Raw genomic sequence first — 27319 nt, 5'->3', positions numbered from 1 at the left:
AGTCTTTATACGACAAGAACCAAGCGGCACCATTTCAGAGCCCTCGTGACCCTCTGACTGGTACGGAGTGGAAGAAGGCAAAGCTGCTGGCCTGGGTGGGGAAGGAAGCTGGCCTGAGCCCTGCGGCCTCTGTGCCTGCACCGCTGCGGTACTGGGACGCGGCTCACAGGGAAGCCCGGCCGGGAAGGGGCCAGAGCTTCCACCAAAGCTGCTTTCCTTTCCTTTCCTTGCCTCACCTCATTTAAGCCTCACAACAACCCCACGCTGAAGTTAATGTTACCATCCCGATAATAAAGACGGGGAAACTGAGGCCCAGAACTGCCGAGCTCACAGCTAGAAAATGTAAATGTCACATGCATTACATTTTAACATGAACCTTTCAATGCTTTCTTATCCTTATAGTAACTATCTGTCGGGAATTTAAAAGGACACTTTAGTCCCAAATATATAATAATTCCCTTTAGAGCAATTAAGGACATCATCTCCACTTGTGTCTCTTATTTTTGTACTCAGTAACTGGAAGTCCACATTTCACTACATTAGACTTCAAACGTAGATCTTCTATGACTAAGTCCTCAGGGAATGCCTAGGTTTACCAAGATACATATGTGACATTGACTCTTTCAGAGTTAAGTTCTATTGTGATTTTTTTTAACTTATTAAGTATCTTACCTTGACATTTACCGAATAGACAGAGATAAGGGAAAAAATGTCTGAATGAGTACTGAGGAGGCAGAAAGGTTACAAACATCAACTAATAAAATATCAAATTTAAATTGGGCATGATGACACACGCCTGTAATCCCAGTACTCTGGAGGCTGAAGCAGGAGGATTGCTGTGAGTTGAAGGCCAGCCTGAACCACATAGCAAGACCCTGTTTCAAAAAACAAAGAAATAAATCGTCAAATTTTTTTTAACAATCAAACCCTTGGGCTGTGAGGGTGAGGTCTAGAACACTAATAATATCCTATCCTCCGGTCCAGAGCTGAGGATTAAAGTTAGGACCAAGGCTCAAGGTTGGGCTTCCTTGAGAGCAGAAATCACATATTTATGTGCCCAACATGAGGTCTGAAGCAGACCTAACAATAAATGCCCAGTGAATTTTTTGTAGCTAAAAGAGTGGATATTTTGAGAAAATCAGAAGCTGAGACTCCAAGACCTCTGTATTCTGTGAGACAAATTGCCAAGGCCTGAGACAGTCATGTAGTTCAAGAAACACTTGCCTTCCTCTGATGACAGCCCTGCACACCAAAACCTGGAGCATTAAGAGCGCTCATGAGTCTCCAACCAACCTGTTCTTCTTCCTTCAGAGCTAGCAACTTTTCTAGGTTAATTAGGGAGAGATAATATTTGTCTAATACTTTCCTTTTTTGATACTTGTTTCTACAGCCTTTAAATATTTAGGCTTTCCTTGTCTGGTTGAGAAATCCTTCCTGAAACACACAAAGATTTGTGTCAGGTCCGCTTTGCTTTATGCAATCAAATAGGTCAGACACTCGTTCAAAGCCACAAAAATTCTCACACAGATATATAATTAGAAAGAGATAAGAAACTTCATATACTACCTTTCCTGGGAAGAAACCCAAAATTGTCGCCAGTGACCCATATGGAGCACCAATGAAAGCCTTCTCAAAGCTTTCAGAAGAAGAGAAAATTGCTGGCCCAGCATAAGAGGTTCAGATTTTGTATCTGCAAAACGTGCCTGGAGGGCCTTTAAATTCCAATATTCTAGATAAAGGGATCAGCAAGGTCAATTGGGTAGACATGGCGTCTGCTTACTGGGAAGCAGGTGTAGAAAGGAAGACTTCATTAATATGAGCTGTGTTCAGTGAAAAATGAAAATTATTAACCCTGGGGTTAGGTGTCACCCAGTAATTTTTCTAACCACTCTTGCTAATGAAGTCAAAATCACAGAAATTTAGGACTACATGAGGCGTTAATGTATCTTCTGGATTCTGGGGCAAAACACATCATTAGGTGTGTGACCATCCATATTAATTCATTTCTTATGTTAAAAGAAATTACTTGAACATGAGGGAAGAAACGCTGAATTTAACACTTTTAAGTTGCTGGCAATGTTACATACTTTCAATGAGAATATAAATATGGCTTGCCAGAAGCCAGCAAAGTACAAAATGAAATGTTTAGGAAGATAGTCCTTCGAGAAATTCTGAGAGACATCCTTTTTAATGTTTAAGCATCTATTGGAAACTTTATGCAACTTAGCAAATAAAATGACAAGATTAAGGAAAGGAAAGGGCTGACAAATACCACCTGGACTACTCCTCTGTCCAGTGATGAGAACCCTGGTCCCAAACATGTGCCTCTGAGGGTTTGGTGGAACTTCTGTCCCAGACACAGGTCAGCTGCTTCGTTCTTACAGCTCTGCTACGGTACATGGGGCCGAGTGTCTCATTTTAACATTTTGCTGCAGCATTCTACCAGCTCAGTTTCACAAGACATCCTCTGAGACTTTGAGTAAATGATAAGGATGCTTAACATTTCCCAAACCTGCTACCACAAGCCAGTCCCTTGGTTCGTTTGTCTGAGCCCTTTCATCTAACACACCTCAAAAATGGCCCTGGTGAGGATTTCTGGAGAGTAATATCGAGTGTGCCTGTGAGCCGGCTTTAAAATGTACATCCTCTAAAAGCTATCATCTACATCTCTGAGATAAAGCAAAGCTGGAACAAACCACAACTGTCATCACATAATATTCTGGGACTGTCCAAATCCTATGTACATATTTAAATGTAGCATTAGGCATCTAATACTAGAGATTTGGTTAAATAAATTGTAACATATTACAACTGGCAACCATGCAGCCATTTAAAAGTTGTGGAAGAACATGAAAGGGGAAATGTCTATAATGTGTGGTTAGAAAACAGGATACAAAATACTATACGAATATAATCCTAGGGAAAAAAAGAGAGACAAAGGGAAACAGAAAAATGTACACCAAAGTAATAACTGTAGTTATATTTGAGTGGTAAAATTAATGTGAGTTTGATTTTTACCTTGAGCTGTTATATATTTGCTTTTATTAAAAAGTAGCATTTTATTAAATAAACTTAAAATAATTATAAAAAGAAGATACAATCACTATTATCAATTAAAAATACCATGAAAAATAAAAGTTGAAATATTTTCTGTAATCTTCAGTATAAGCATCTTTTGTATGGTCTTTGAATTTGTTCTTGCCTCGTTCTGAATAAACCTGTATTATTTTATATTGTTGCATAATAAGTAACCCCAAAATTCAGTAGCTTGAAACAACACACATTTATCATCTCAGTTTCAGGGGCAATGAGTCAGGGTCCTATGCTTCATGATCTTTTCACTGAGGAGTTGACCAGGGTCTACAGTCTCACCAGAGTTTTCATGGGGAAGGGCCAAGTGCTGAGTGTTCACAGCAGTCAGTTCCCCACACGCTGTGGGACTGGGCACCTCAGCTCCTTGTGGGCTGGTGGCCAGAGGTGGCTCTCAGTTCCTGGACACTATACCTTCCCTATGTGTCAGCTGGCTTCACCAAAGCGTGTGAGCCAGGAAGACAACGGGGAGAGACTTCCAGCAAGACAGAAGTCACAATATTTTGTAACCTTAATCACAATCGCCTCTGCCATATTCTGCTGACTGGAACTGAGTTATCAAGGCCAGAGGTACAGCCCAGGGAGAAGTCACATAGGGCGTGAGAGCCAGAAGCGGGGACCGTCTTCAAAGTCCACATACCCCATCATTCTTTCCAAAGGCCTTCTAGAAAGTCTCCAAACTTCCTAGAATCAATTCTCCTCTTTTACATCCTTCACTATCCCTTCCTCCATAGTGTATAAGTTTACAGAAATGAATATAACAAAAAACAAGTTTTCTGTTTTATACTTTATGTTTTGGGTAAAACAAATAGTATAAAAATCATCATTTTTTACGGAAATTTTTTTTTTTTTGCTGGGTGTGTGTGTGTGTGAGTGTGTGTGTGTGTGTGTGTGTGTGTCTTTATAGGTCATTCTATCCCTTTCATGTAAAAAGGACAAACTCTTTAGATTCAACTTCTTAGCTGGGAAAAAAAATTCCAAGTTAGGATATAAAATCTCCCTGTTTGCTGTATTAAATCAGTTTTTAAACCTCCAACAGATTTTCTAATTACTCTATTGAATTTATGTTTACACGCATTAAACTTTTGATATAAGTAAAATTACTTGCTATTCAATTCTCTGAGCTAATCTTTCATGCTGTCACATTGTGGAAAAAATAAAAATTAAGGCAGAAAGCCCATCAACACTAAAATATTGCCTTAAAATGATGCTATATTGACAATTAAATATCTTCCACTGCTTCTAGTGAGTAAAACTCATTTGCATACAAAAATTTTAATTTTAAGAAACTAAGTAGAAAGTGGAGAAAAGTAAAACTTAAAGGAGGAAATTTTTTAAAGCTTACTGAGGACAAAGTTAGCTGTGTGAAATTGCCTAGCCAATGATTTTTCATAAACAATATCAATTTTATGACATTCTTTGTGCCTCCACTTTAGTCACTGTCTTTTTGTTGTCACTGTCTTTTAATAATATACCTTTTCTGATTAGACCACTAATAAGTAATAATTCTAGAGAATTTAGAAAACAGACAAAAGCACAAAACACTAAGTCAATAAGTGTACTACCCAGGTTTTACTGTTAATTTTTATATTATCTTACTTTTATATTTTTACACATACAAAGGGATTCTGCTAAATATGAATTTATATATCCTCCCTTGTCACTAAACATGGTACATTTTCTCATGGCATTAAATGCCTGCTGGGGCCGGGGATGTAGCTCAGTAGTTCGGGACACCTGTCTCAGAAATGCAAGGTCCTTAGTTTGATCCCCCGTACCAAAAAAAAAATGCTTTCTGAATACAGTGTTTTAATGCCCTTCCACCCAGTGACCATCTTTGGGCTAAATCTCTGTTGAACTACTCACAGCTTACCAAAGTATGCATCACCACCATGCTACATTTGTAAATTAACTAATGAAATTTTTGCATGATGTCTCTATTCTCTGCAACAGTTTCTCCAGAAAAGGAAATACTTTCTTCCAAAACAAAAAAAATTCACCTTTTCTAACTATCTGTGCACAGGAAAAATTCCTCCACGGCTATTGAACTATTCAAATTTTCTACTCTTATTGAATGTATTTTAGTAATTTTTCCCCAAAATGACACATTTTATCTCAAGTTTGTTGGTAAAGAAAACTCCTTCTCAAGTAAGGCAGATTGTTGCTAATATTCTGGTTTTCAGTATACTTCAGGTTGATTTAAAGGCAGGAGAGGGCTAATCAGGAACTCCCTGCTAGCTAGCAGCCTACATATTCAGAAACCTCTCCACCAGCTTTTGAAAAACTCTATGTCTGTCTGGAAGTGAGCAATCATTAATAAACATCATGGGCCAGGGATTTAGCTCAGTGGTTCCGCCGCCTGCCTCGTAAGCACAAGGTCCCAAGTTCGATCCCCTGGTACCAAAAAAAAAGTCAGTGACTAAAATAACTGAAGGAGAATAAGCATCAAGCTCTTAGAGTAAATAAAGGCAAATATCACTATCATGCAGCATTGCTTCTAAAATCTAATTTGGTAAATAAATATGTAATTCATCGGGAAGACGGGTTAACAAGAGCAAGAGGGAAGCAACACAGCCACTTGCTCATCTAGATCGGTTAATAGCCTATTAGTTCCTTAATATGATTTCCCTCTATCCTTTGCACTGAGATACCCTATAGTAATGAAATTAGCCTACACAATGCTTTCTCATGACCTCCATTTGTAGAGAAACAAAGGATTTTCTTGTAAGAAAATCAGAACTTTTTAATCACCCAATAAGGCAAGTAAAATACAATGGAAACAAAATACAGCAGGCCCAGGGATTTAGTTCAGTGGTTCCAGCGCCTGCCTCGCAAAAACACAGCAGATGGTTGTCCACTCACTGAAACCCAAACCAAAAACAGCCGTGATATCAGCCATGTCACCAGAGAGAGAAATGCAGACAGGGTTGTGCCAGCAAGTTCCTCAATGGTTCTTTGACGTTCACATCTACTCCATGTGTTCAAAAATAAAATCTTCTCACATAGATGACTTTGTCTTAAAGCATTGGTGTCTGCTTAAGTGGTATTGCTTTACCTTATAACGAATAGTTACTTAGCTTCAACTTTCACATAACCCTCAACAAAAGATGTTAGCCATTCACTGAAGGACTGACTTCATTTAAAAGTAGAGGCCTGGAAGCATAGACAAGGGGAAGAAATGTACAAACCTATAGTAATATGTTCTGCCTGTCTGCTTTTTAGGTATCACCCAAGTTAAAAAAAAAAAAAAAGTGAGATGGATGGATTTTTACCAATTTGGAAAGTAAACTGAAGTTGGTCTGACTTAAAGACAGATGATTGGTAATTGCAAAAAAAAAAAACAATGTGGATTGGCATACTCACCATTTATTCTAATCCTTTGTTTTGCCCTTATACATCATGCCCAAAAAGATGAAAAAGTTAAGCTACCTTTCCTAGGTCTCCTTGCAGGCTTAGGTTCTGGATATAATTTAAGCGCTGCCAATCACGTGCTCAAAAGACTTGAAGGAGAGCAGAGGGAGTCTTGGGAGAAGTGCTCACGAGGCGTTGCTCATGCAGTGCAGTCAGAGCAGTGTGGTATCTCCTGAGTTGGCCCCAAATGAGGAGAAGCGGCTTCCTGGACACAGCAGCCACTCTAGCAGCCCAGCTGGGCTTCTCTTGAGTCCCTCTAGCAAGTCCACAGCCTACTCAACAACCTATACCAAAAACGCCTTTCTGATTAAAATGGCAATTCTATTCTCTGGAAGTGAATCCTGACTACTAGGATAACTCTATAAAATTCAGGGGTCCAGGAACCATCAGGAGCAGAGCCCTCTTTCAAAAGCAAGGATACCGACGCTCAAAGTGGAGACTGTACATTGACAGCAATGAGTCACAGTCCTCCGAACCACAGAAAAGAACCCCACAGATGGGTCACTGCAACAGTCAATGAGGAAGACCCAGTCTCTCACAGGCTACTAAAATTCAAGTCTAAATTTGGCAGGGATATTTGGTTTCAATTAGGATGAACATGCCATACCTAATAAAACACTGTGGACAGAGAAAACAAACAGTGGTGTAAAAATCAGCCACAAATCAGCAATGTTAGTGAATCTAACAATAATTCCATGCCCAACCTTCACTACCTAATTGTCTGTGCTACTCCTAGAGCCAATTACTAAGCTCTAGAGACTATGAAATCCTTATTAGCTAAGCAACACTAAGAATCCAGACGTTTAAAATAAGATGAATGCTCATGACAGGACTTCCCATTGGTACAGGAAGGGGAAATTCTCCAGAAGTCACTGGTGCTACTTGCCCTTTGCTTTTCCACCCCTGCTATGGCTTTGGAGCCTCTGTTAGACTACCACCAGTTCTAAAGCCCAGAGAAGACCTTCTGGATGGAAACTGGGCAACTCTACCTCAGACAGCATCAGGAAATGATTCCTACAAGTCCTGGACCACAAGCTGGCAAGTATGGTCTCTAAGGAAGCAGTTGTATATCGCTATAATTATAGGACACTATAACAACTCCAACTTTTAAAACTCTTGCTTCTAACAAATGTCATTTAACTTCAACTAATGAGTGTCCCAAGCAGCATCAGGTGACAAATAGCATACAATTAATAAAGGGAAACTATCTTGTATTAATACAGTGCCATAGCCCAAAATGTTGGTAAATTACTTAAATGTGAAAATCTTCATAAAGAAGAAAAAGTTCAACTGACAGCTGTTGAAACAATATATATAAATCAAGGTCTGGTCAGAATTCTAACCTAAAAGTCTTTTCATAATATGAATTATCTACATAATATTGACTATTAAATGTAAAGAAGCTCAATTTGGGTTATTTAATCAAGCAAAGAACAATTTCATTCCCAATTAAGTGTTTGCTTGAATCTCATTTAAAAGTTTTAGGCCAAATCACCCCACTGCAGACAGGCAGGTCTGCCCACGCCCTACCGAGGTACCAAGTGGCACTGAACATGCTGAATCAGCCCGCTGCAGACAGGCAGGTCTGTGCACGCCCTACCAAGGTACCGAGTCACGCGGAAGATGCCAAATCACCCCACTGCACACAGGCAGCCACCTGGTTCCACACTACAAAGAGGCAGAGGACACCAGACCACCAGACCAAGTTACTGACTTCCGCTGCTCCCAGCCCAGAGATAGGGGCTTCTGAGCTGCTGTCCCACTGCTCCTGATCCAGAGGAAGGGGCTTCCCGTTCACCATCCCTCCTGCTGCTCCCAGCCCAGAGGAAAGGGCTTTTGGGCCACCTTCTGTCCTGCTGCTCCTGGCCCAGAGGAAGGGGCTTCCGGGCCACCATCCCTGCCACCACTCCCAGCCCAGAGGTAGGGGCTTCTGAGCTACCATCCCACTGCTCCTGGTCCAGAGGAAGGGGCTTCCCGGCCACCATCCCTCCCGCGGCTCCCAGCCCAAAGGAAAGGGCTTTTGGGTCACCATCGCTACCGCTGCTCCCGGCCCCTGTCCCACCTCTCCCAGCTCAGAGGAGGTAATCCATGCAGGTGCTAACAGCACCCTGCCCCAGTCAAAATGTGAAAACACATTAATAAGTCTCAAAACCACACTTTCAGATCACCTACAGCAACCCAAAAGGGAAATGAGATGGAACACTCTGATACTCAACTACCTGGACCCACTGAACTGGCAACAAAAGGGGATCTGGCAAAAATGAAATCAGAAATAATTTCTCAGATAACAGGAGAAATTGTGCCCCTAGTGCAAGACATGATTAATAAATCTAGAGAGGAGCTCAGGAACATGATGGAATCCCAACATGAGAAACAAATGGAATCCATAAAACAGATGCAAATAGATTACCAGGACATTAAAAACTCCACTGAAAGTCTACACAGCAGAATGAGCCAATGTGAGGACAGAATTTCAGATTTAGAAGATGAGATTGCAATTAGTGACCAGGAAAAGAAAAATTGCTTCAAAATTATAAGGGAACATGAGAAATCAATCCAGCAGCTGCTAGATGATGCAAAGAAGAATAACATAAGACTGATTGGGCTCAATGAAGAAACAGGAGAGAGTGGAGTTGACATAAAAAATCTCTTCACAGAAGTAATGGAGGAAAACTTCCCAAGCAGGGGAAAAGAGCTTGACATACAGATAAGTGAGGCATATAGGACTCCAAATAGCCTTGATCAAAAAAAATCTACACATAGGCATATAATTGTTAAGATTCCAGAAACTCAACAGAAGAACAAAGTTCTACAAGCAGTTAGAGAAAAGAAACAAATCACATACAAATGAAAGCCCATCAGAATCACAGCAGACTTCTCAACACAAACCATCAAGGCAAGAAGAGCTTGGAGTGACATATTCCAAGCCCTAAAACAAAACAGCCTCCAACCCAGATTGATGTATGTACCCTGCAAAACTATCTTTCAAAATAGATGGAGAAATAAGATACTTTCATGACAAAGAGCACCTTAGGAACTTTGTGAATACCAAACCCACACTCCAAAGAATTTTACACAATATCCTAGGAACAGACATTGAGGATCACAACCTCAGGAAGCAAAGCAGAATGAACCCATCTGGCATGACAAGAAATTAAATGTAAATGGGGAGAACACAACAAAAAGAAAAAGTCATGGCAATGACAAGTCAATACCTTTCAGTTATAACCATCAATGTTAATGGTCTCAATTCACCAATCAAAAGAAATAGACTGGCAGAATGGGTCAAGAAGCAAAATCCAACAATATGCTGCATACAAGAAACACACTGCATTCAAAAGGAAACTCATAGGCTGAAAGTTAAAGGGTGGAAAACAACACTCCATGTGACAGGAACCCGAAAAAAAGCAGGAGTAGCTATCCTCTTTGCAGATCAAGTAGATTTCAAACCAACACTGATTAAGAGAGACGAAGAAGGACACTACATCCTTGTAAAGGGAAGAATCCAAGAGGAAGAGATGATAATCATAAATATCTATGCATCAAACACTAGTGTGGCCAACTATATAAAACAAATACTAACGGACATGAAAAGTCATATATGCACTAATACAATTGTAGTGGGGGACCTCAACACCCCACTGTCACAAATAGATAGATCAACTACACTAAAAATAAGTAATGAAATACTAGAACTCAATTGAACTCTTGAACAAATGAACTTAACAGATGTTTACAGAGTCTTCCACCCCACAAAATCAGAATACACATTCTTCTCAGCTGCACATGGGTCATTCTCAAAAATAGACCACATACTCACACATAGAACATGTTTAAGTGAGTGCAAAGGAATTGAAGTTATCCCTTGTATATTATCACACCATAGGGCGATGAAATTGGAGATCCATAGCAAAAGAAACTCAAAAAATTTCATAACCACGTGGAAATTGAACAACACACTTTTGAATAACCAATGGGTCACAGAGGAAATTAAAGAAGAAATCAGACAGTTCCTTCAATTAAATCACAATGACAATACAACATATCAGAATCTATGGGACACAATGAAAGCAGTCTTACGAGGGAAATTCATAGCAGTGAATATGCATATTAGGAAAACAGAACGATCCCAATTAAACAACCTGATGCTGAACCTCAAGCTTCTAGAAAAAGAAGAACAGGACAACCCCAAAGCTCATACAGGGAGGAAATTATAAAGATCAGAGGAGACATCAATCCAATGGAGACTAAGAGAATGATACAAAAAAATCAATGAAGCCAAGAGTTGGTTCTTCGAAAGAATCAACAAAATTGACAAACCTTTAGCCAACCTTGTCAGAAAAAGGAAAGAAAAGGCCCAAATCCATGCAATTAGGAATGAAAAGGGTGAAATTACAACAGACCCAGCAGAAATCCAGAGGATCATCAATACCTACTTCCAGAACCTATACGCCAATAAGATGGACAACACAGAAGAAATGGACAGATTCCTAGATACATATGAATTACCAAAGTTGAATGAAGAAGACCTAAAAATTCTGAACAACCCAATATCAACCAATGAAATTGAAAATGTAATCTAAAACTTATCAACTAAGAAAAGCCTGGGCCCTGATGGCTTCACTGCTGAATTCTACAAGACATTTAGAGAGGAACTGCTGCCACTACTGTTTAAACTCTTCAATGAAATTGAAAGGGAAGCAATACTCCCAAATTCATTCCTGGAAGCAAGCATCACCTTGATCCCCAAAGCAGAGAAAGACCCAACTGAAAGAGAAGTATAGGCCAATCTCACTAATGAACATAGATGCAAAAATCCTTAATAAGATAATGGCAAATAGAATGCAGAAGATCATCAAGAAGATCATACACCCTGATCAAGTGGGATTCATCCCAGGGATGCAGGGATGGTTCAATATATGAAAATCAATCAATGTAATACACTATATCAATAGAGCCAAGGACAAAAACCATATGATTATCTCCATAGATGCAGAAAAAACATTTGACAAAATCCAACACACATTTATGATAAAAACCCTAAAAAAATTGGAATAGATGGTCTCTACCTCAAACTGATAAAAGCCATCTATGAAAAACCAACAGCCAATATCATGCTAAATGGTCAAAAACTGAAATCTTTCACACTTAAATCAGGAACAAGACAAGGATGTCCACTATCACCACTCTTGTTCAATATAGTTCTGGAAACATTAGCCACAGCAATTAAACAAGAGAAAGAAACAAAAGAAATAAAGATAGGTAATGAAGAAGTCAAATTGTCATTATTTGCAGATGACATGATACTCTATATAGAAGACCCCAAGAACTCCACCAAAAGTCTTCTAGACTTAATAACCAAATTCAGTCAAGTAGCTGGTTACAAGGTCAACACACAAAACTCAATAGCTTTCCTCTACACCAATGACAGACTCACTGAGAGACAAATAGGGAAAATAATTCCTTTCACAATAGCATCCAAAAACTGAAATACCTAGGAATCAACCTAACGAAAGATATCAAAGACCTCTTCTCTGAAAACTATGGCACTCTGAAAAGAGAGATTGAAGATGATATCAGAAAATGGACGGACATCCCCTGCTCCTGGGTAGGAAGGATTAATATAGTGAAAATGGCCATACTTCCAAAACTGCTACATAGATTTAATGCAATTCCAATTGAGATCCCAGCAGCATACTTCATGGACCTTGAGAAAACAATCCAAAAATTCATTTGGAACAAGAAGAGACCCAGAAGAGCAAAAGCAATTCTAGGTAACAGAGACATGGCAGGGGGTATCACAATCCCCAACCTGCAACTCTACTACAAAGCTACTGTGATAAAAACAGCATGGTACTGGCAAAGAAACAGACTTGAGGACCAGTGGAACAGATTAGAAGATGCAGAAACAATGCCAGACACACTCAGCCATCTCATCTTCGATGAAGGAGCCAAACACCCTCACTGGAGGAAAGATAGCCTCTTTAATAAATAGTGCTGGAAAAATTGGGCTTCAACTTGCCAAAGATTGAAACTAGACCTATATCTCTCACCATGCACTAAACTAAAATCAAAATGGATTAAAGATCTAAATATTAAAATAGAAACTCTGAACCAGTTGGAACAGAGGTTAGGTAGAACCCTTGAAGACATAGGTGTAGGAAAAGATTTTATGAACAAAACCTCAGTTGCCCATGAACTAGTACAAACAATCAACAAGTGGGATCTCTTCTTATTAAAAGGCTTCTGCACAGCAAGAGAAACCACCAGCAGTGTGAAGAAACAACCCACAATGTGGGAAAAATCTTCACCTGCTCTTCCTCAGACAATGTTCTACTATCTCGAATCTATAAAGAACTTAAAAAGATCAGACCTCCCAAATTTAAAGCCCCAATCCAAAAATGGGCATCTGAAATGAACAGACATTTCTCAGATAAAGAAGTAGAAACAGCAAATAAATACATGAAAAAATGTTCAACATCACTGGTCATTCGAGAGATACAAATGAAAACAATGCTGAGATTCCACTTCACTCCAGAAAGAATGGCTGCTATCATGAAATCAACCAATAACAAATGCTGGCAGGGCTGTGGGGAAAGAGGAACCCTGCTCCACTGCTGGTGGGAGTGTCGACTGGTGCAACCACTGTGGAAATCAGCATGGAGATACCTCAAAGAACTAGGACTGGAAGTCCCATTTGACCCCGCTATTCCACTGCTGGAGATCTTCCCCAAAGAATTAAAAGAATCATACCACAGTGATATATGTGCACCCATGTTCATAGCAGCGCAGTTTGTAATAGCTAAAACTTGGAAACAGCCCAAATGCCCATCAACAGGAGACTGGATAAAGAACATGTGGTTTTTTTATAAAATGGAGTACTCCTCAGCCATAAAAAAATGAGAAATTAGAGACATTTATAGCTAAGTGGATGCACATTGAGGTGATACTCTTAAGTGAAATAAATAGGACACACATGAATAAATTCCAAATAGTTTCTCTGGTGTGAGAAACTGAAAGTGTAAATAAGGACTAAATGTATAATAGGTCATGTGAAATAGGAAGAAAAGGGGCAAAGGGGAAGGAAGTGGGAGGGCTAGGGGAAAGGATAGAAGGGAATGGGATTAATATGAGAAAATGGAAAAATAGGAACAAAATCTTTGTAAATAGGGAGGACTGGAGGGGTTGAAGGGAGGGCTGGGCAAGGGTGAAAAATAAGAACCAAGAGAGATTATGGAAAGGTGCAAATTTCCAATGATAAATGTCATTATATTGTATACCTAAAATGTACCAATGATTAGAATGAATAATCGATAATGCAAAATAGGAAGAAAAGGTCCAAAGGGGTACGGGTAGTGGGAGGGGCAGGGGAAAGGAAAGAAGAGAAAGGAAAAATGATGAGAAATGAAAAAAATGGAAATAAAGTCTTTGTAAATAGGGAAGGGTGGAGGACGTGAAGGGAGGGCTAGTAATGGGGAAAAAATAAGAACCAAAATGCATTATGTAAAGGTACAATTCCCAATGAGAAATGTAATTGTGTTGTATACCTACAATGTACCAATAAGATAATTTAATTTAAAAAAAAAAAAGTTTTAGAGTCTTGAATTGTCTTAAAGCTTTTAATGTACCTATTTAATTTTATGTTTGGTATGAAATCATTTACAGCTTTCACAAAATATTAACCATAATCGCCTCTGCAGCACTTTGGCCCTCGGTCATTTCTTTGCCTCTCAGGCCTAGAACATTGGTTGGTTTGGTAGAATTAGTCATTCATCCCGAATACCCTCCGGAGCCATAACACAATCCCCAAGATTCGGAAAAGAAGTTATCTGTCAAGGGACTGACTCAGTGAGATCACAGAAGAGTTCAAAACACAGAATAGACAAATCAGAAAGGATACAGGAATATAACAAACCCCTGACTTGCTGTTCAGGTTCGCAAGAGGTAGACTCGAGGGACAGCCAAGGCAGATAGCGCCACCTACTGGTCCGCAGAGGTAGAACCACGGATGAGTGCATTACTCAATTCACTTGGGCCACACTGGGTGATTTATCTGTGAGAGTGTAGGGACCTCCTTTTAATCAGCGAAATGAGCCTTAGACCACTACTTTCTGGAACATAGTTAACCCATCTTAGAAGATTAAGCCAAAATTACAAGTGACGTTTATCAAAAAGCTTAAAAAGGGGCTGGGGATTTAGCTCAGTGGTTCCGCCGACTGCCTTGCAACAGCAAGGTCCCCAGTTTGATCCGCGGTACCAAAAAAACAAAAAGCAAAAAGTTTTAAAAGAACAAACATAGACATACTGTACTCCAGAGAAATTTAGAATGCTCACTCTTGAAAATGCCATCGTCTTTATTCAGTCTCCCTTCCTACTTCAGAATTTCCCTAGACTTCTCTTAAATTGAAACTCAAACACATCCCCATTATAAGTGAATGTTTTGTCCTCTGGAAAAGAGCATGATTGATTTTTTTTTATCAACACAATTACAAATAGTCTTATTATTCTGTTTTTAATATTGAGGGAAGCCTTATAAGTATTCCCTGTTAATTAACTCACAAATTAATATGATGAACTTGACCAATTTATGCATAGGCAAAAAACTGAGTACAGAGTATATTAAGGGAATTTATAATCATCTCTATAAACTCACTCCTTTGGCATATGAATTAGAGTTTTACTCCAGAAACGGGCCTTCTGGAGCAATATAACTTCCCAATTCATTCCCCAGAACGTAAGTATCTCCATGTTTTTAAAGCAGTTGATGCTAAAATTCCATGGCCCAAGGAACCTCAAATGCTAACACCACCTTCAGAGAGTAAATGGCACAAAGGACATTTGATACACACCACTTCCAGTTAAAAGTTTCTCTCTCATACTGCCCAAACAAAAAGCCAAATGTACACAGCAATTGCCCTTACTAGTTTTTTGACCCATAAACAATAATGAGTCCAGAAAGCAAAATACCCACAGCCCAACCCAAATCGATTAAACCAGAAATCACTTTAACTGGAAGAAGTTTTGAATGGTTTCTAAGGCCAGTCTTCATTCTCCAAGAAATGGTAGGGACCTTTCTGCTCTTAATCTTTTTTTATAAGCCATTCCAGCAAGAATTTCCTATGCCCGTGACCACACTTAGCATAAAAAATCCAGACTCAGTTATCAGTAATTTTAATTTCTTTAACCCGGGAGCCACTCGAATCCATCAGTGTATGGTTTCTATCTTAAGATTGATCTCTTAGCCACTTCCATCTGCTTCTTGGCCTGGCCTCTGGGGGCTGTTCCCTCACACTAGCAGAGAACAATGAATTGAATCTATAACCTTCCTCTCTGGGCTTCTGTCCCCTGCACAACTTTCTTGACTTAAGTGACTAGTACATTTTATGTTATTCTGGTAAACTATTAACCAAATCGGCTTTGGCAAGAGCTCAGGATTTAAACTCAAAACTGGGTTCAAATCTTGTCTTTGCCACTAACCAAATATGTGCCCTAGAGCAAGTGATTTAATTCCTCAAGACCTGTTTCTTCCTCTTTAAAGTGGGGGCAATCATTACTTATGTCAAGGGCTTGCTATAGATTAGGGGAAGTGACCCTTCCCTGGCACACAGTAAGCAGAAAGTATGTGCTGACATTCCTCATCAATAATTACTTATTTTAGAGTTTAGTGTATACCAGGCTCATGTTAAGTGCTGGAAATGCAATGATGAGAAAGACAGAAATGACCCCATCCCCCAGAAGCAGATAAAGTGGAGAATAATGTAGAATAAAAGCATCCTAATAAGCTATGTCAAAGAGTGACGAGTTACAATGGAAATGAGGGCCGAGATCAAGACTACAGAAAACAGAATACAGAAAGTCTATGAGATGCTCCTCCAAAGAGGTGGCATTTGAATAGCTGCAGGATGACAAGAACCAGGCTATATAAATAAGATAAAGGGTTTCAAGGCAGAGAAAATAGCCAGGGACAAATCTCCAAGAAAGGTAAGAGCTTCAAAGGGAAAGAAAAGTCAACAGAACAAGAGCACAGAGCTAGCGTGTATGGCAGGGAGGTGGGCAGGGTTCTGGAGGCCTCTGGAAAGGGTGTGGAGGGAGTGGTAGATCTCACTGATGTGGAACAGGAAGCATCATCTGTGCTTGTCCGGGCCAGGGGCCTCCTGCGAAGTCACATCAGCCTCCTTGAGTACAGGGGCAGAGATGTCCCAAGGACCAGTCTGTTCATAAAGGCTGAGGCATGTGGAGCTGTCACTGCAAAAGGAGAGCTGGCAATGGGGCGTCCACAGGGATCAGCCAGAAAGGTCTGGGTTGATGGGTGAGCCTCCTGCTAGTCGGTGACAGGCAAAACTTTTAACAAAATCCTTGACAGAGATGATAGGAACACAGCGGAGGGAGGACACACTGGCACTGACTGCTGCACAACTCTGATCAGTGAGTCAGGCCTTCCCTTCCCAGCTTCTTACAGCTAATTTTATATCAACTCGACTGGGCCACGGGCCGCTCAGGTGGCTGGTAAATCCTGGCTATTTCTGGGTGTGGCTGGAAAGGTGTTTCCAGAAGAAATCAGCTTTTAGATTGAACTGAGGACAGCAAAAGTGGGATGGACTCATTCAATCCACTGAGAGCCAAATGGAACAAGAAGCAGAGCAAGGGCAAAGTCTCTCTGGAGCTAGGACAGCCGTCCTCACCTGCCCTCAGACACCAGTGTTCCCAGCTCTGTCTTTGAGAATCAGACCGAGACTCCCCTCACCCCATTCTGCCCCCATGCTCAGGCCTTTGGACCCAAGCAGAACCAGATTTCCTGGTTCTCCAAATTGTAGACAGCAGATTGGGGACCTCTCCCCCTCCATGACCACATGGGCCAATCCTATAATAAATCTCCTCATATTTACATATGTGTGTGCATGTGTGTATATATACATATATTCCGATGCTCCTTAACTTATAGTGAGGTTATGTCTTCATAAACCTGTCATAAATTCAAAACCTTGCAAGTTTAGTTTAAATTGCATTTAATACACCCAACCTACCCAATGTCATAGCTTAGCAATAGAGCTCCCTGCAGAACACCAGTTGTTTACTCGCTTGATGGTGTGGCTGCCCGAGCAGTGGCTTTTCACTGTTGCCCAGCATCCTGAGAGAGTATGATACCACATATTTCTTTCCACAGAAAAGACCCAAACTGAAGATCTGAAGTGCACTTTCTATTGAATGTGTGTCTCTCTCACACCATCATCGGGTGAGAGCGTGGTTGGGCTGAAGCGAGGCAGCCAGGGAGTAGCTGTCTTCCACGCAGACACTGGTCCTGTGGTTTCCATCGCCCTGGGGGCCCTGCAGATACTGAGATCAAGCACTCCTCTCCATGGGTCTGGCTGCTTCTGTGCCTTGCTGAGATTGGAAATCTGCAGAAGGCTTTGTTCCTGAGTCTAAACATTTCAGCTCGCCACAAAGTGTCTATGGGGAAACAAGACACCATCCTTCCTGATTTGACATCTGAAGACACCACTCTCTCTACCCTTCCCCAACACACACACACACACACACACACACACACACACACGCACATGCACACACACGTGCACTTCTTTATAGCCTCTCATCTACACAGGCAAACGTTGTCCTTTCTGCCTCCTCTTCCTTCCACCTCTCACACCAGACTCTGCACGCCCTTTAGCAGCAGAAGGTGAATTATGCAAACACTGATGCCTGCCCTTGATGACAGAAAGCCTTAGTATCAGGCACCTCCAAAGAAGGAAAAAGGGAGACATTCCTGTTTTCCTGCCACAGATATTTCCAGAATACTCTGATCACCCTGCACCCTGAGTTGGAGGAGGGCAAGGCCAGAAGGGGGCCCATGCAGGCTGGTGCAGTGACTCAGGTGAGGTACAGGTGTGGATTAAGAGGTGACAGAGAAACTGTAAAGACACCACGGCATTGGGAGAAAAGGACCCGCTGGTGAATTTGATGAGGGAAGCAGATGAAGGAACAGTGGGGTGAATTCCGATGCCACTCCCTGTCAGAGAAAACTGAGGAAAATAGGACTCTCGAGAAAAAGCTAAGGCTTCATCCTGGACATGGAAGTTTTGAGACACGAAGCGGAGAGCTCAAAACAGAAGCCAAACATCTCAGTCTGGAGCCCTGAGAAAGGGTTGAACAGGAGATTGGAATTTGGGGGCCATTAAGACAAGGATGTTTCAGCCACAGGAGTGGAAGAGTCACCAAAGAAAAGATGGTGGAGTAGGATGGAGAGAAGACAGCCAGCCAGGCAGGGACGCCCAGGAGGGAGGGCCCTGCAGGGATGGCTACGGTGTGCCCGCACCCTTCCCCTGTGGCTAAGCAAGCTCACGATTCTTCACCACTCCTTCCAAACAGAAGACTATTACCTCGTTGTCCTCCAGTGCCACTGCAAAAGAGAGTGTTTTGTTTTATGGGAAACAGAGACTTTGGTTTATTTCATTTTTATATTTCTGTTTACTCTTCTCTGGAAAGCCATTAAAACAAATTAAATTATGTATATAACAACCCATCTGAACCACACGGGGATAGAAATTCTAACTTTTAGAGAAACCACCTTCCAAGGCTAACTTTATTCATTAACCTGTAATTTTCAAAATTCATGAAAATTATTTCCCACATATATTCCGAGGACACATAAGATGATAAAGCATAAAAGAGGTTCAATACCTACCCTCTACTTGAAGGGATGCTCATTAAGAGAAAATCATGCAAGGAGAATTCATGCAGCATCTTTATAAGCTTGGCTTTTCCACAATTAAATGATAGCAGCCACTGAAATTGCTGCCATGGAGAGGCCAATTTTCTTATCATGCATGACAATTCTATTCTACTAAAAGCAAATGTGTTCTTAGGAAACCATTGTTCCAGAGGGTCTGCACCTGAAAAATAGCAGAGGATAAAATACCTAACAAGGGTAAGTAAACAGCAAGTGTTTGTTTGTATCATTGGTAAGCATCAAACACCACATGTAAACCGAGGCAAAGTCATCATATGAATTAATCCACAGATTGTCAGTCAAGAAGCCTACTTCACTAAGGCAACAAATTCTTCCAGCACACCAAGGTGTGTGTGTGTGTGTATATATATATATATATATTTTTTTTTTCCGGTACTGGGGATCAAACTTGGGTCCTTGCACTTGCGCAGCAGGTGGCGAAACCACAGAGCTAAATCCCCGGCCCACCAAAGTATATTTTTTAAATCAGCTACATTGTAAATTTTTTAAAAGCCCTACTATCACCTATAGTTCTTTTCCACATTACCTGACAGCCATGTACACTTCTCTGCCTGTAACAGAAATCTCCTTTATGTCTCTGCTTGCCTTGATCCAGCCTGGGCTCGTGAATCTTTCACCCTAGTGCTTAGCCATGGCCTTTGGAGATTTCAAAATAATGATCTATGAGTCACCTCCACTAGAATCGCTTAGAGGATGGGCAGCTTCCTGGAAAAAGCCTCCAAATGTTTGAAACAAGGGTGCATTTTTATGGATTTCTAACAGCTCTGATATTGCCTTCAAAGTACATGAAGAAGATAATAATTCCCAAAGATGTATCTACCTACAAACTATGCAGTGACAGTTCTTCTACCTACTTCTCCACACGACTGTTTAGAAACTTCTCTAATGAAATTTGTTGAATGAAGGAATAAAAGAGAAAGGTACCCTGAGTAAACCTCTATCTTACAACTGAAACAGCTTATGACAATGGAGAGGTTATGCCTTGCACAAAATAAGAAAAAAACTATACCAAAAATGTTTAAAATATAAAGCCCTGAATAATCACAGTGTTATTCATTTTATTTATACAGACAATATTTAAAAGTCTAGAATTAATAAAACTCCAAACCTTTCTAATGACAAAATATTCATCCCTTTTTTCACAAAAAAAAAATTTATTTAAGGAGGCATATTTTAAATGTAAGAAATGTTACAAAATTATAGGTTAACAAATAATTTGCTTTTTTAAAAATAATTTGCTTTTTGATCAACACATGACTAAATCTACACATTTCCAAGTAGGCATACAGGAAATAATGTATTCTGGAACAGTATCAAAATATAATTTACAATTTCACACATCAATATTCCCAAAATTCAATCTCAAAAAGTATTTTAAGGTAATATTCTATGACTTTTATTAAAAAAAATATATTTTCCCCAGAACAGTAGAATATTTTGCCTGTAAATAGTCAATACTGTATGGCACAAATAGCTCAAAATGTAAAATATTTACTCAAAACCACCTTTGGAAATATTTGCTTAATTCTTCCTTTTTGTTACTTCTGGAAAAACATCTATGGCCATGGAAAATATCCTAAGCCTTAGAGTCTCACTGTCTCCAGCTGAAATAAGGGTGTCACACCCAACTTCCACCTTCAGCAGATAATAACCGGGTGCCATTGCTTAGAACTCAGTTTTCAGGTAATAATGCGAAGACAGGCCGTGCCACTTTGCACATCTTACAACCACGACGTGCGTAAGGCCTCATGATTACTCTGACGTCTCCTTCAATCTGTGCCAAGATATGAACGCAGTGTACACGGGGTATGGCACTTAGCACTGAGTGCACAGCATGTCCTACCTCTAGTCACTAACTGTCGAGGCAAAACACTTAGCTGGCCTTCTGACCTCGTCTGTGCACCAGCAGAGCAGCCATGCTACTGGGATTCGCGGAGCTTTAGATGTCACAGAGAATGCAAGGGCTGTGATGTGATCGACCTTTCACATCTTTGCTGGATAGCTGTGCTCTAGTTAGAAGAACCCTTATGTTGAAATTGCAGGTGAAATTCATTTTGCTGGGCTGACAGGCAATGGAAACTACAAGAGACCAGGAACTCTCTAGACATGGGAAGCACTGGCAATAACATGGGACCCAATGAGGGAAGCTGCCTTTGGAAAAATATTTGCTCGAGTTAGAGGGGAATATATTGCACATCATATAACATTTGGGAAACTCAATTATCTCTTTTTAGTTACCTGTCACATAACAATATTGGACGCAGCAGCTCCAAACCAGGGCTAACAGATAACTGCTTTTGTAATTGAATTTGTAAAGAGTTTTACATCATAAAATTATGTAACTGCATTTTTGAAACATCACAGAAGCCCAACATATGGCTATCTGTAATCATGAGAATTTGATCAGGACCCACCAAACCCAAGCTTTAATCATCTTCTGCATTTTCTGCCACAGTCCAAGAAAATGCATGGTGTGCTCTTAGGAGCTCCTGAAAGAAGATACTGTCTGAATGGAAGGAAATCATGAACCAATAAAAAAAAACAGCACAGAACATGAGTCTTGAAAACTTAGTGGTGCCAATAGAATGGTATGTTTTTTAAAAACTGATTTGTGTCATGATAGCAGCAGGAGTGTACATGACTGTCACACTCACGATTGAACTCAGAATTGACCTTGCTCCTTTTCCTGCACTGTGAGTTGCAAAACAGCACAGAGTTCACAAATATATGTTTTTTCAGGTATAGGAAGAAAATGACAAGAAACTAACCTCATTATCAGTTTAGCAATGGAGGCAAGAGATAAGGACATTTCAAGGAAAAGCTATCAGTACACGAAGCACCTGGGTCAGCTGCATCTTGGTAATGACAATGGCCTGCTAGACGCTTACAGACAAAAACAGTTACAGCTGGACACGGATACTGGTTCTCTACATGTCAAAGTTCTAGAAATGTCACTGTAAAGGCGACATCCCATAATCCACAGGGAAACAGCACCGAGCTTCCATCTTCATGCATGCCCCCCAAAATGAGAAACTGACATCCATCAATAATAACAAATTACCAATGAGCGAGGCCTGGTGGGGTAGAGCTGTCATGCCAGCTCCTTGGGAGACTGAAGTTGGAGGATCACTTGAGCCTGCAAGTTCAAGACCAGCCTGGACAACAGAAGAGGGACTTGTCTCAAAAAATATTAATTAATAATAAAAACATGAAACATTTCAAATCCTAATGCCAAAATTTTTTATTTTTATTGTTTCTTAAACTGAAATATTTCTATGGGCCTCCTAAATCATCCAATAATTTTCCATTCCTGAACCCATCAGCTCTGTTTTTATGTCTAAGAGAGGTGACATTAACATTCAACAGGTATTTTGGAATATCCAAAAGAAAACCACAAGTACCAACAAATTACAGCCTGAGCTAGAAAACCACCCATATTCTATAAGGCACTTTTGTTACACATTGTGGACAGTTTCAAAGTCATCAAAGAATATCAGGTTAGGCTTATGTGGCAGGGGAGTGGATAGCAGTAAAAGTAAAGTTTTACCAGAAAACAGAGCTATCTAAGCAATAACCCAGCAGGAAAATGGCATTCCTCCCGATTTCCTAGAACACATCTCTTACAGGTTATCACTTCTGATTACTGTGGCAGCATATAGCGTTTTTCACCTAACACTTTAGAAGAACACTCGCACATTTCAACAGAATACAGTTTACATTCATCTCTAAGTCTGAGATTAAGAAACTATTAGCTGGTTTCCAACTGGATTCAATACTGGTTTGAAGTTTGAATAATTTTACTGTATAGACATTAAATATTTTGTTTAAATATTAAACATTAAATCTTTTCCTGACTATCCAGATAGAAATGAAAAAAGCACAAACAACAGCCTGGAGAACAGTCCAATTAATAGATATGTGATTCTATATCATCTGTAACAAATGGGGGGGATTTCAACATGGTTGAAATGTACAAGTGTTTGATTCATGCCATTTGAAAAACTGCCTTGAGGTCATTGTTTAATGGGACCAACATATAAAGTTTGTACCCTTAAAGAAGTCTTTGTGCTAAAAAGTTTTAGTACAACTCAAAAACGTAACGGGACTGCCTAGAGTTTGGGTTTAGTCCCAATGTCGTAGAGGAAAGGGAGATGGCAGCTTTCCAAAGAAAGACCCATAGCACACTAAGGGATCTTCTATTTTCTGTAGAAATTGTTGGCCTCTGATCAGGGGTCTATACTATAAAAAGGAAAAGAGAGCCCTAAAATAAAACTGATATGGTGGATAAATATAGGGCAGAATTAGGAGTCTTGTTTATTACAATCCAAAATCCCCCATTTGTTCCAGGGGTTATCTGACAAGATCATTATTTCTGCAGGAAAGTAAATGTTTAATGTTCCTTTTTGGACTACTTTGTCTTCTGGCATACGTTTATACAAAATTTTCCTCATCCTTGTGGTGCTTATTCATCTAAGCCATCTCTAGAGTACCAACGTCTTTTTGTTTGTTTGCTTGCCTTAAGGTTTCATTTTGTACAGTTTTTGCAGCATGGAACAAACATTGGCTTAATATGTGTAAAGAAAAAATTATCTAAAGCAGGTGAGCTTTAATGAACAAATGTATATTTTCTCTGAGTTTGAGTAGGCTTATGTGTGGTTTGTTTCTAATTAATATGAATAAAGTAAGCCCAGTTCTCACAAATATTAATCATTTTTTTTAACTGCTACCCATTCTTGAAAAGCTACAAATATAAAATTTAGAAAAGTAATTAGGGTAGGGCTTGGAACCATGAAAAAAATGTTTACCAGCAGGTCCATTTATTATTTTGGATTTGGAACTTTTTTCTAATAGTGACAAGAATGGGTGCAGTGCTAGAAAAGTTCTGGGAGATGCTATCAGTTTTACTTTAAAATGAGAATCTGGTGTTTCTGTATTTTATCATTTTCAATAAAACTTAAACGTGTTTTGGAAAAAAAAAAAAAGAATGCTTGGTCGCACTGTGCTTTGCCTTATTAAATGATATACGTTGAAACCATTCATTTCTATTTCTCTTGCACCAGTAAAATGTCAAATAAGAGTGATAAGACTATCACTTACCCTCAGCTTTCTTGATAATGTAAGGATTAGAGGGAGTGTGTTAGAACTCTAAACTAATACACTAATACATTTTCTCATTCTCCTTTCCTCCTTTATTTCCACTGGGGGCAAATCTATTTCTGATAATATCTCCTCTACAGTTTAGAAAGCTGAAAAGGATTACTGCTTAAGTCCCCCCCCAAAAAATCTTCAAACACAGTTATTTTCTTTCCAAAGAAAATATCTTTCAAAATAATTTTCAAAAGTAAGTATCTTTCAAAAGAAAAATGCTGCAAAGACTACAAAACCTTCCCTGGAGTGCTTATGAAGGATAATATAAAAGAAGCATTGAATGAAAAAAAGAAATAATATTTTAAGAGCTGCAAAAAATGAAACAAATGGTCCTACCCTAATTGCCTCTTTTTTATCCTTACACACACACAAACATATGTATGCATACACATACATAATTACACACACAATATAACAGATTTCAATCACAAGTTTTAAGAGCAATCACAAAGAAACAAAAAACAGATCTTTTTTTTTTTTACAAAGAGAGAACATATGTCATTAAAAAAGCCAAAGGAATCCTCTTTTCCTTACTCGGTGGATTAAAAAAAATGCTTTTTTAATAAATGTGTAATTCATATTTCTTTTTCTGAAATATTCTACTCAAGCTAATATAACAAAATTAAGATGTTATGAGATAAACCATACTCCAATTCTAATTTTTATTACATTAAGATTTTGCAAAAAACAAAAAATTATAAAGCTATTCCAATCAATTACTTAATGTAGAAAACAAAGCCCAGGTGTGTTCATGGGGAGCAAAATCATCTGTGTGGAAATACTCCTTAAATTTTCCTTTTAGGGCTGGGGATTTAGCTCAGTGGCACCATACCTGCCTAGCAGGCGCAAGGTCCTGAGTTCGATCTCTGGTACAAAAAAAAAAAATTGTTGAAAATTTTCCTTTTAAAGGCTTTTGAATGAATATTAAAACTGATACTTTAGGCAATTTATCTGAACCATACCACATGAGCAACTGCATTAAGAAGCCTCCAGAAATTAAAATTATATTTCAAAGAATGTATTCCATACACAGAAAATTAAACCAGAGTTCATAAAGTTGTCTAAAGGAGTTCTTAAGGAGTTGTGTTTTTTTTAAGAACAATGGTTCATTTCTTCAGAGCTGGACCATCCATGTCAAAATCACCCCTGTCTGGCATCACCGACGGCTCCCCAAACATCAAAGACGAACTCGTCCGGGAATGCAAAGTCTCCAAGAGTCTCGTCAAGTGCGACAGCAAATTCATCCGGATTTCCTTTGTCCTTCCCAGTTTCAAACATTGTGGTAGCTGTCAACAACAGTGTTTAAAAATTAATCATAATTGAGATACCAATCGGAGGACTGAGAATAATAGCAGCAGGAAATGATCTTCCAAGGTAACATTCATGCGGATCGTATGTGTATTTCCGGGTTCAATTAAAACAGTAAGATACCCAGGCTCACTTATCAAGGTAGCAAAGATGTGTTTCGACAGTTTGTCAACTGCACCAGGTTTGCAGCTGTCCCCCGTCCTCTCCCCAGCCGGGAGCCACCAGTTGGGACTCTCCAGCCTCCCTGGGGTGGACAGGATACAGCGAGAGAAACCTCTGCTGCAGCCTCGCCAGGAAAGAGTCCACCGCGTCCACTACATCCCCTGCTCCCAGCTATGATGGGGACTTGAGCGAAGAACCTCAGGTCAAAGGGAAAGACCAGAGCCCAGGACCAAGGTCCAGTGCTCCTTTCCTCCCAGGTCAAGGCTGAACTAATCGAAGCTTGTGTGACTTTTCTGGATGAGTCTCAAGGTCTGGTTTCTTGGCTAAATCCACTGGGCTCTTAGGAGCAGGTAAGAGCCACTCCCCTTCCCTCTAACGGGCGGGGCCTGGAAGGAAGCTCGAGACAGGTCCTGCAGGAGAGCAGTGGGCTGCGGGAGGGTGAGCTGGGACTCGGAGCAACACTCTTGCAAGGTTAGAAGGGCATCGAGGGCCAGCAAAACTGGTGGGCACGGATGTGCGTGGGGAGGGGACAGAGGAGCAGCCACAGCGCTGAGACAGCCATGGAACTGGAGTCGTGGATGCCAGCAACATACAGGCTGAGCATCCTTTATCCAAGATGCCTGGGCCAAAAGTACTTCAGATTTCAATTTTTTTTTTCAGATTTTGGAATATCTGTACATACACGATGAGATTTCTTTGATATAGAACCCAAGTCAAAACTGGGTGTGGTGGCGCACACCTGCAATCCCAGCATCAGGGAGGCTGAGGCAGGCAGATGGCCATGAGTTCGAGGCCATGTTAAGCTGCACAGTGAGTTCAAGGCCAGCCTGAACTACATCATTCCAAGTCAGCCTCGACTACAGAGCAAGGGAAACAGCCCCAAGCTGAATGAGAAACTGACATCCATCAATAATAACAAATTAGCAATGAGTGAGGCATGGTGGGGTAGGCCTGTCGTGCCAGCTCCTTGTCTCAAGGAGCAAGACCCTGGCTCAAAAGGAAAAAAAAAGAAACAACAAAAGAATCTTCGGCTGGGGATGTAATTCAACAGTAACAGAGCTGGCTTCAATCCATTCCACAGAAAATAAAATAAAATCTTAAAAACAGGAAAGAATTTAGCACAGATATATCTAAGTATTTTAAAAAGCTAAAAAAAAAAAAAACTAAAATGTAGGATCTTCAAGTTACCTCTAGTATGAAGAAATATTTAAAATACTTGAAGAAGTATTTTTAAATCAATTTAAATAATGTTTATGAGTAATTTGTAATAACTTGGGAAAATATTTTTATCTTACTATTTACTGAAAAAGCGATATGGAAACTTTCTATTAGAATCACAATTACAATATTTAAAAAATTTACAAAAATCTCTACATGGAGCCCGCTGCAAACAGGCAGGTCTGCGGATGCCCTACCGAGGTCGCGAGTCATGCGGAACACGCCCAATCAGCC

At 39.9% G+C, this 27319-nt stretch overlaps 1 protein-coding gene across 2 annotated transcripts in view; it reads right to left on the bottom strand.

Annotated features, from left to right (window-relative positions):
* Gipc2 (GIPC PDZ domain containing family member 2) overlaps window positions 1-27319 on the bottom strand; it is a 438776-nt gene that overhangs the window by 342857 nt on the left and 68600 nt on the right. The window contains exon 6 of one of the 2 annotated variants that reach the window (XM_004841397.3): window positions 22473-25683. The exons of the other annotated variant lie outside the window; for it this stretch is intronic. Coding sequence (XP_004841454.1) covers window positions 25538-25683 — 146 coding nt within the window. The 3' untranslated portion in view covers window positions 22473-25537. Of the gene's footprint in view, window positions 1-22472; window positions 25684-27319 lie in introns of those variants that run through there. 2 annotated transcript variants of the gene reach the window in all.

This window comes from Heterocephalus glaber, unplaced genomic scaffold (genome assembly GCF_053883595.1).
Source record: "Heterocephalus glaber isolate CG9 unplaced genomic scaffold, H.glaber_assembly_v1.0 deba00001442, whole genome shotgun sequence".
Lineage (NCBI taxonomy): Eukaryota > Metazoa > Chordata > Mammalia > Rodentia > Bathyergidae > Heterocephalus > Heterocephalus glaber.
The sequence above is the reverse complement of the archived record's forward strand: the minus strand, read 5'-3'. Positions and strand labels throughout refer to the sequence as shown.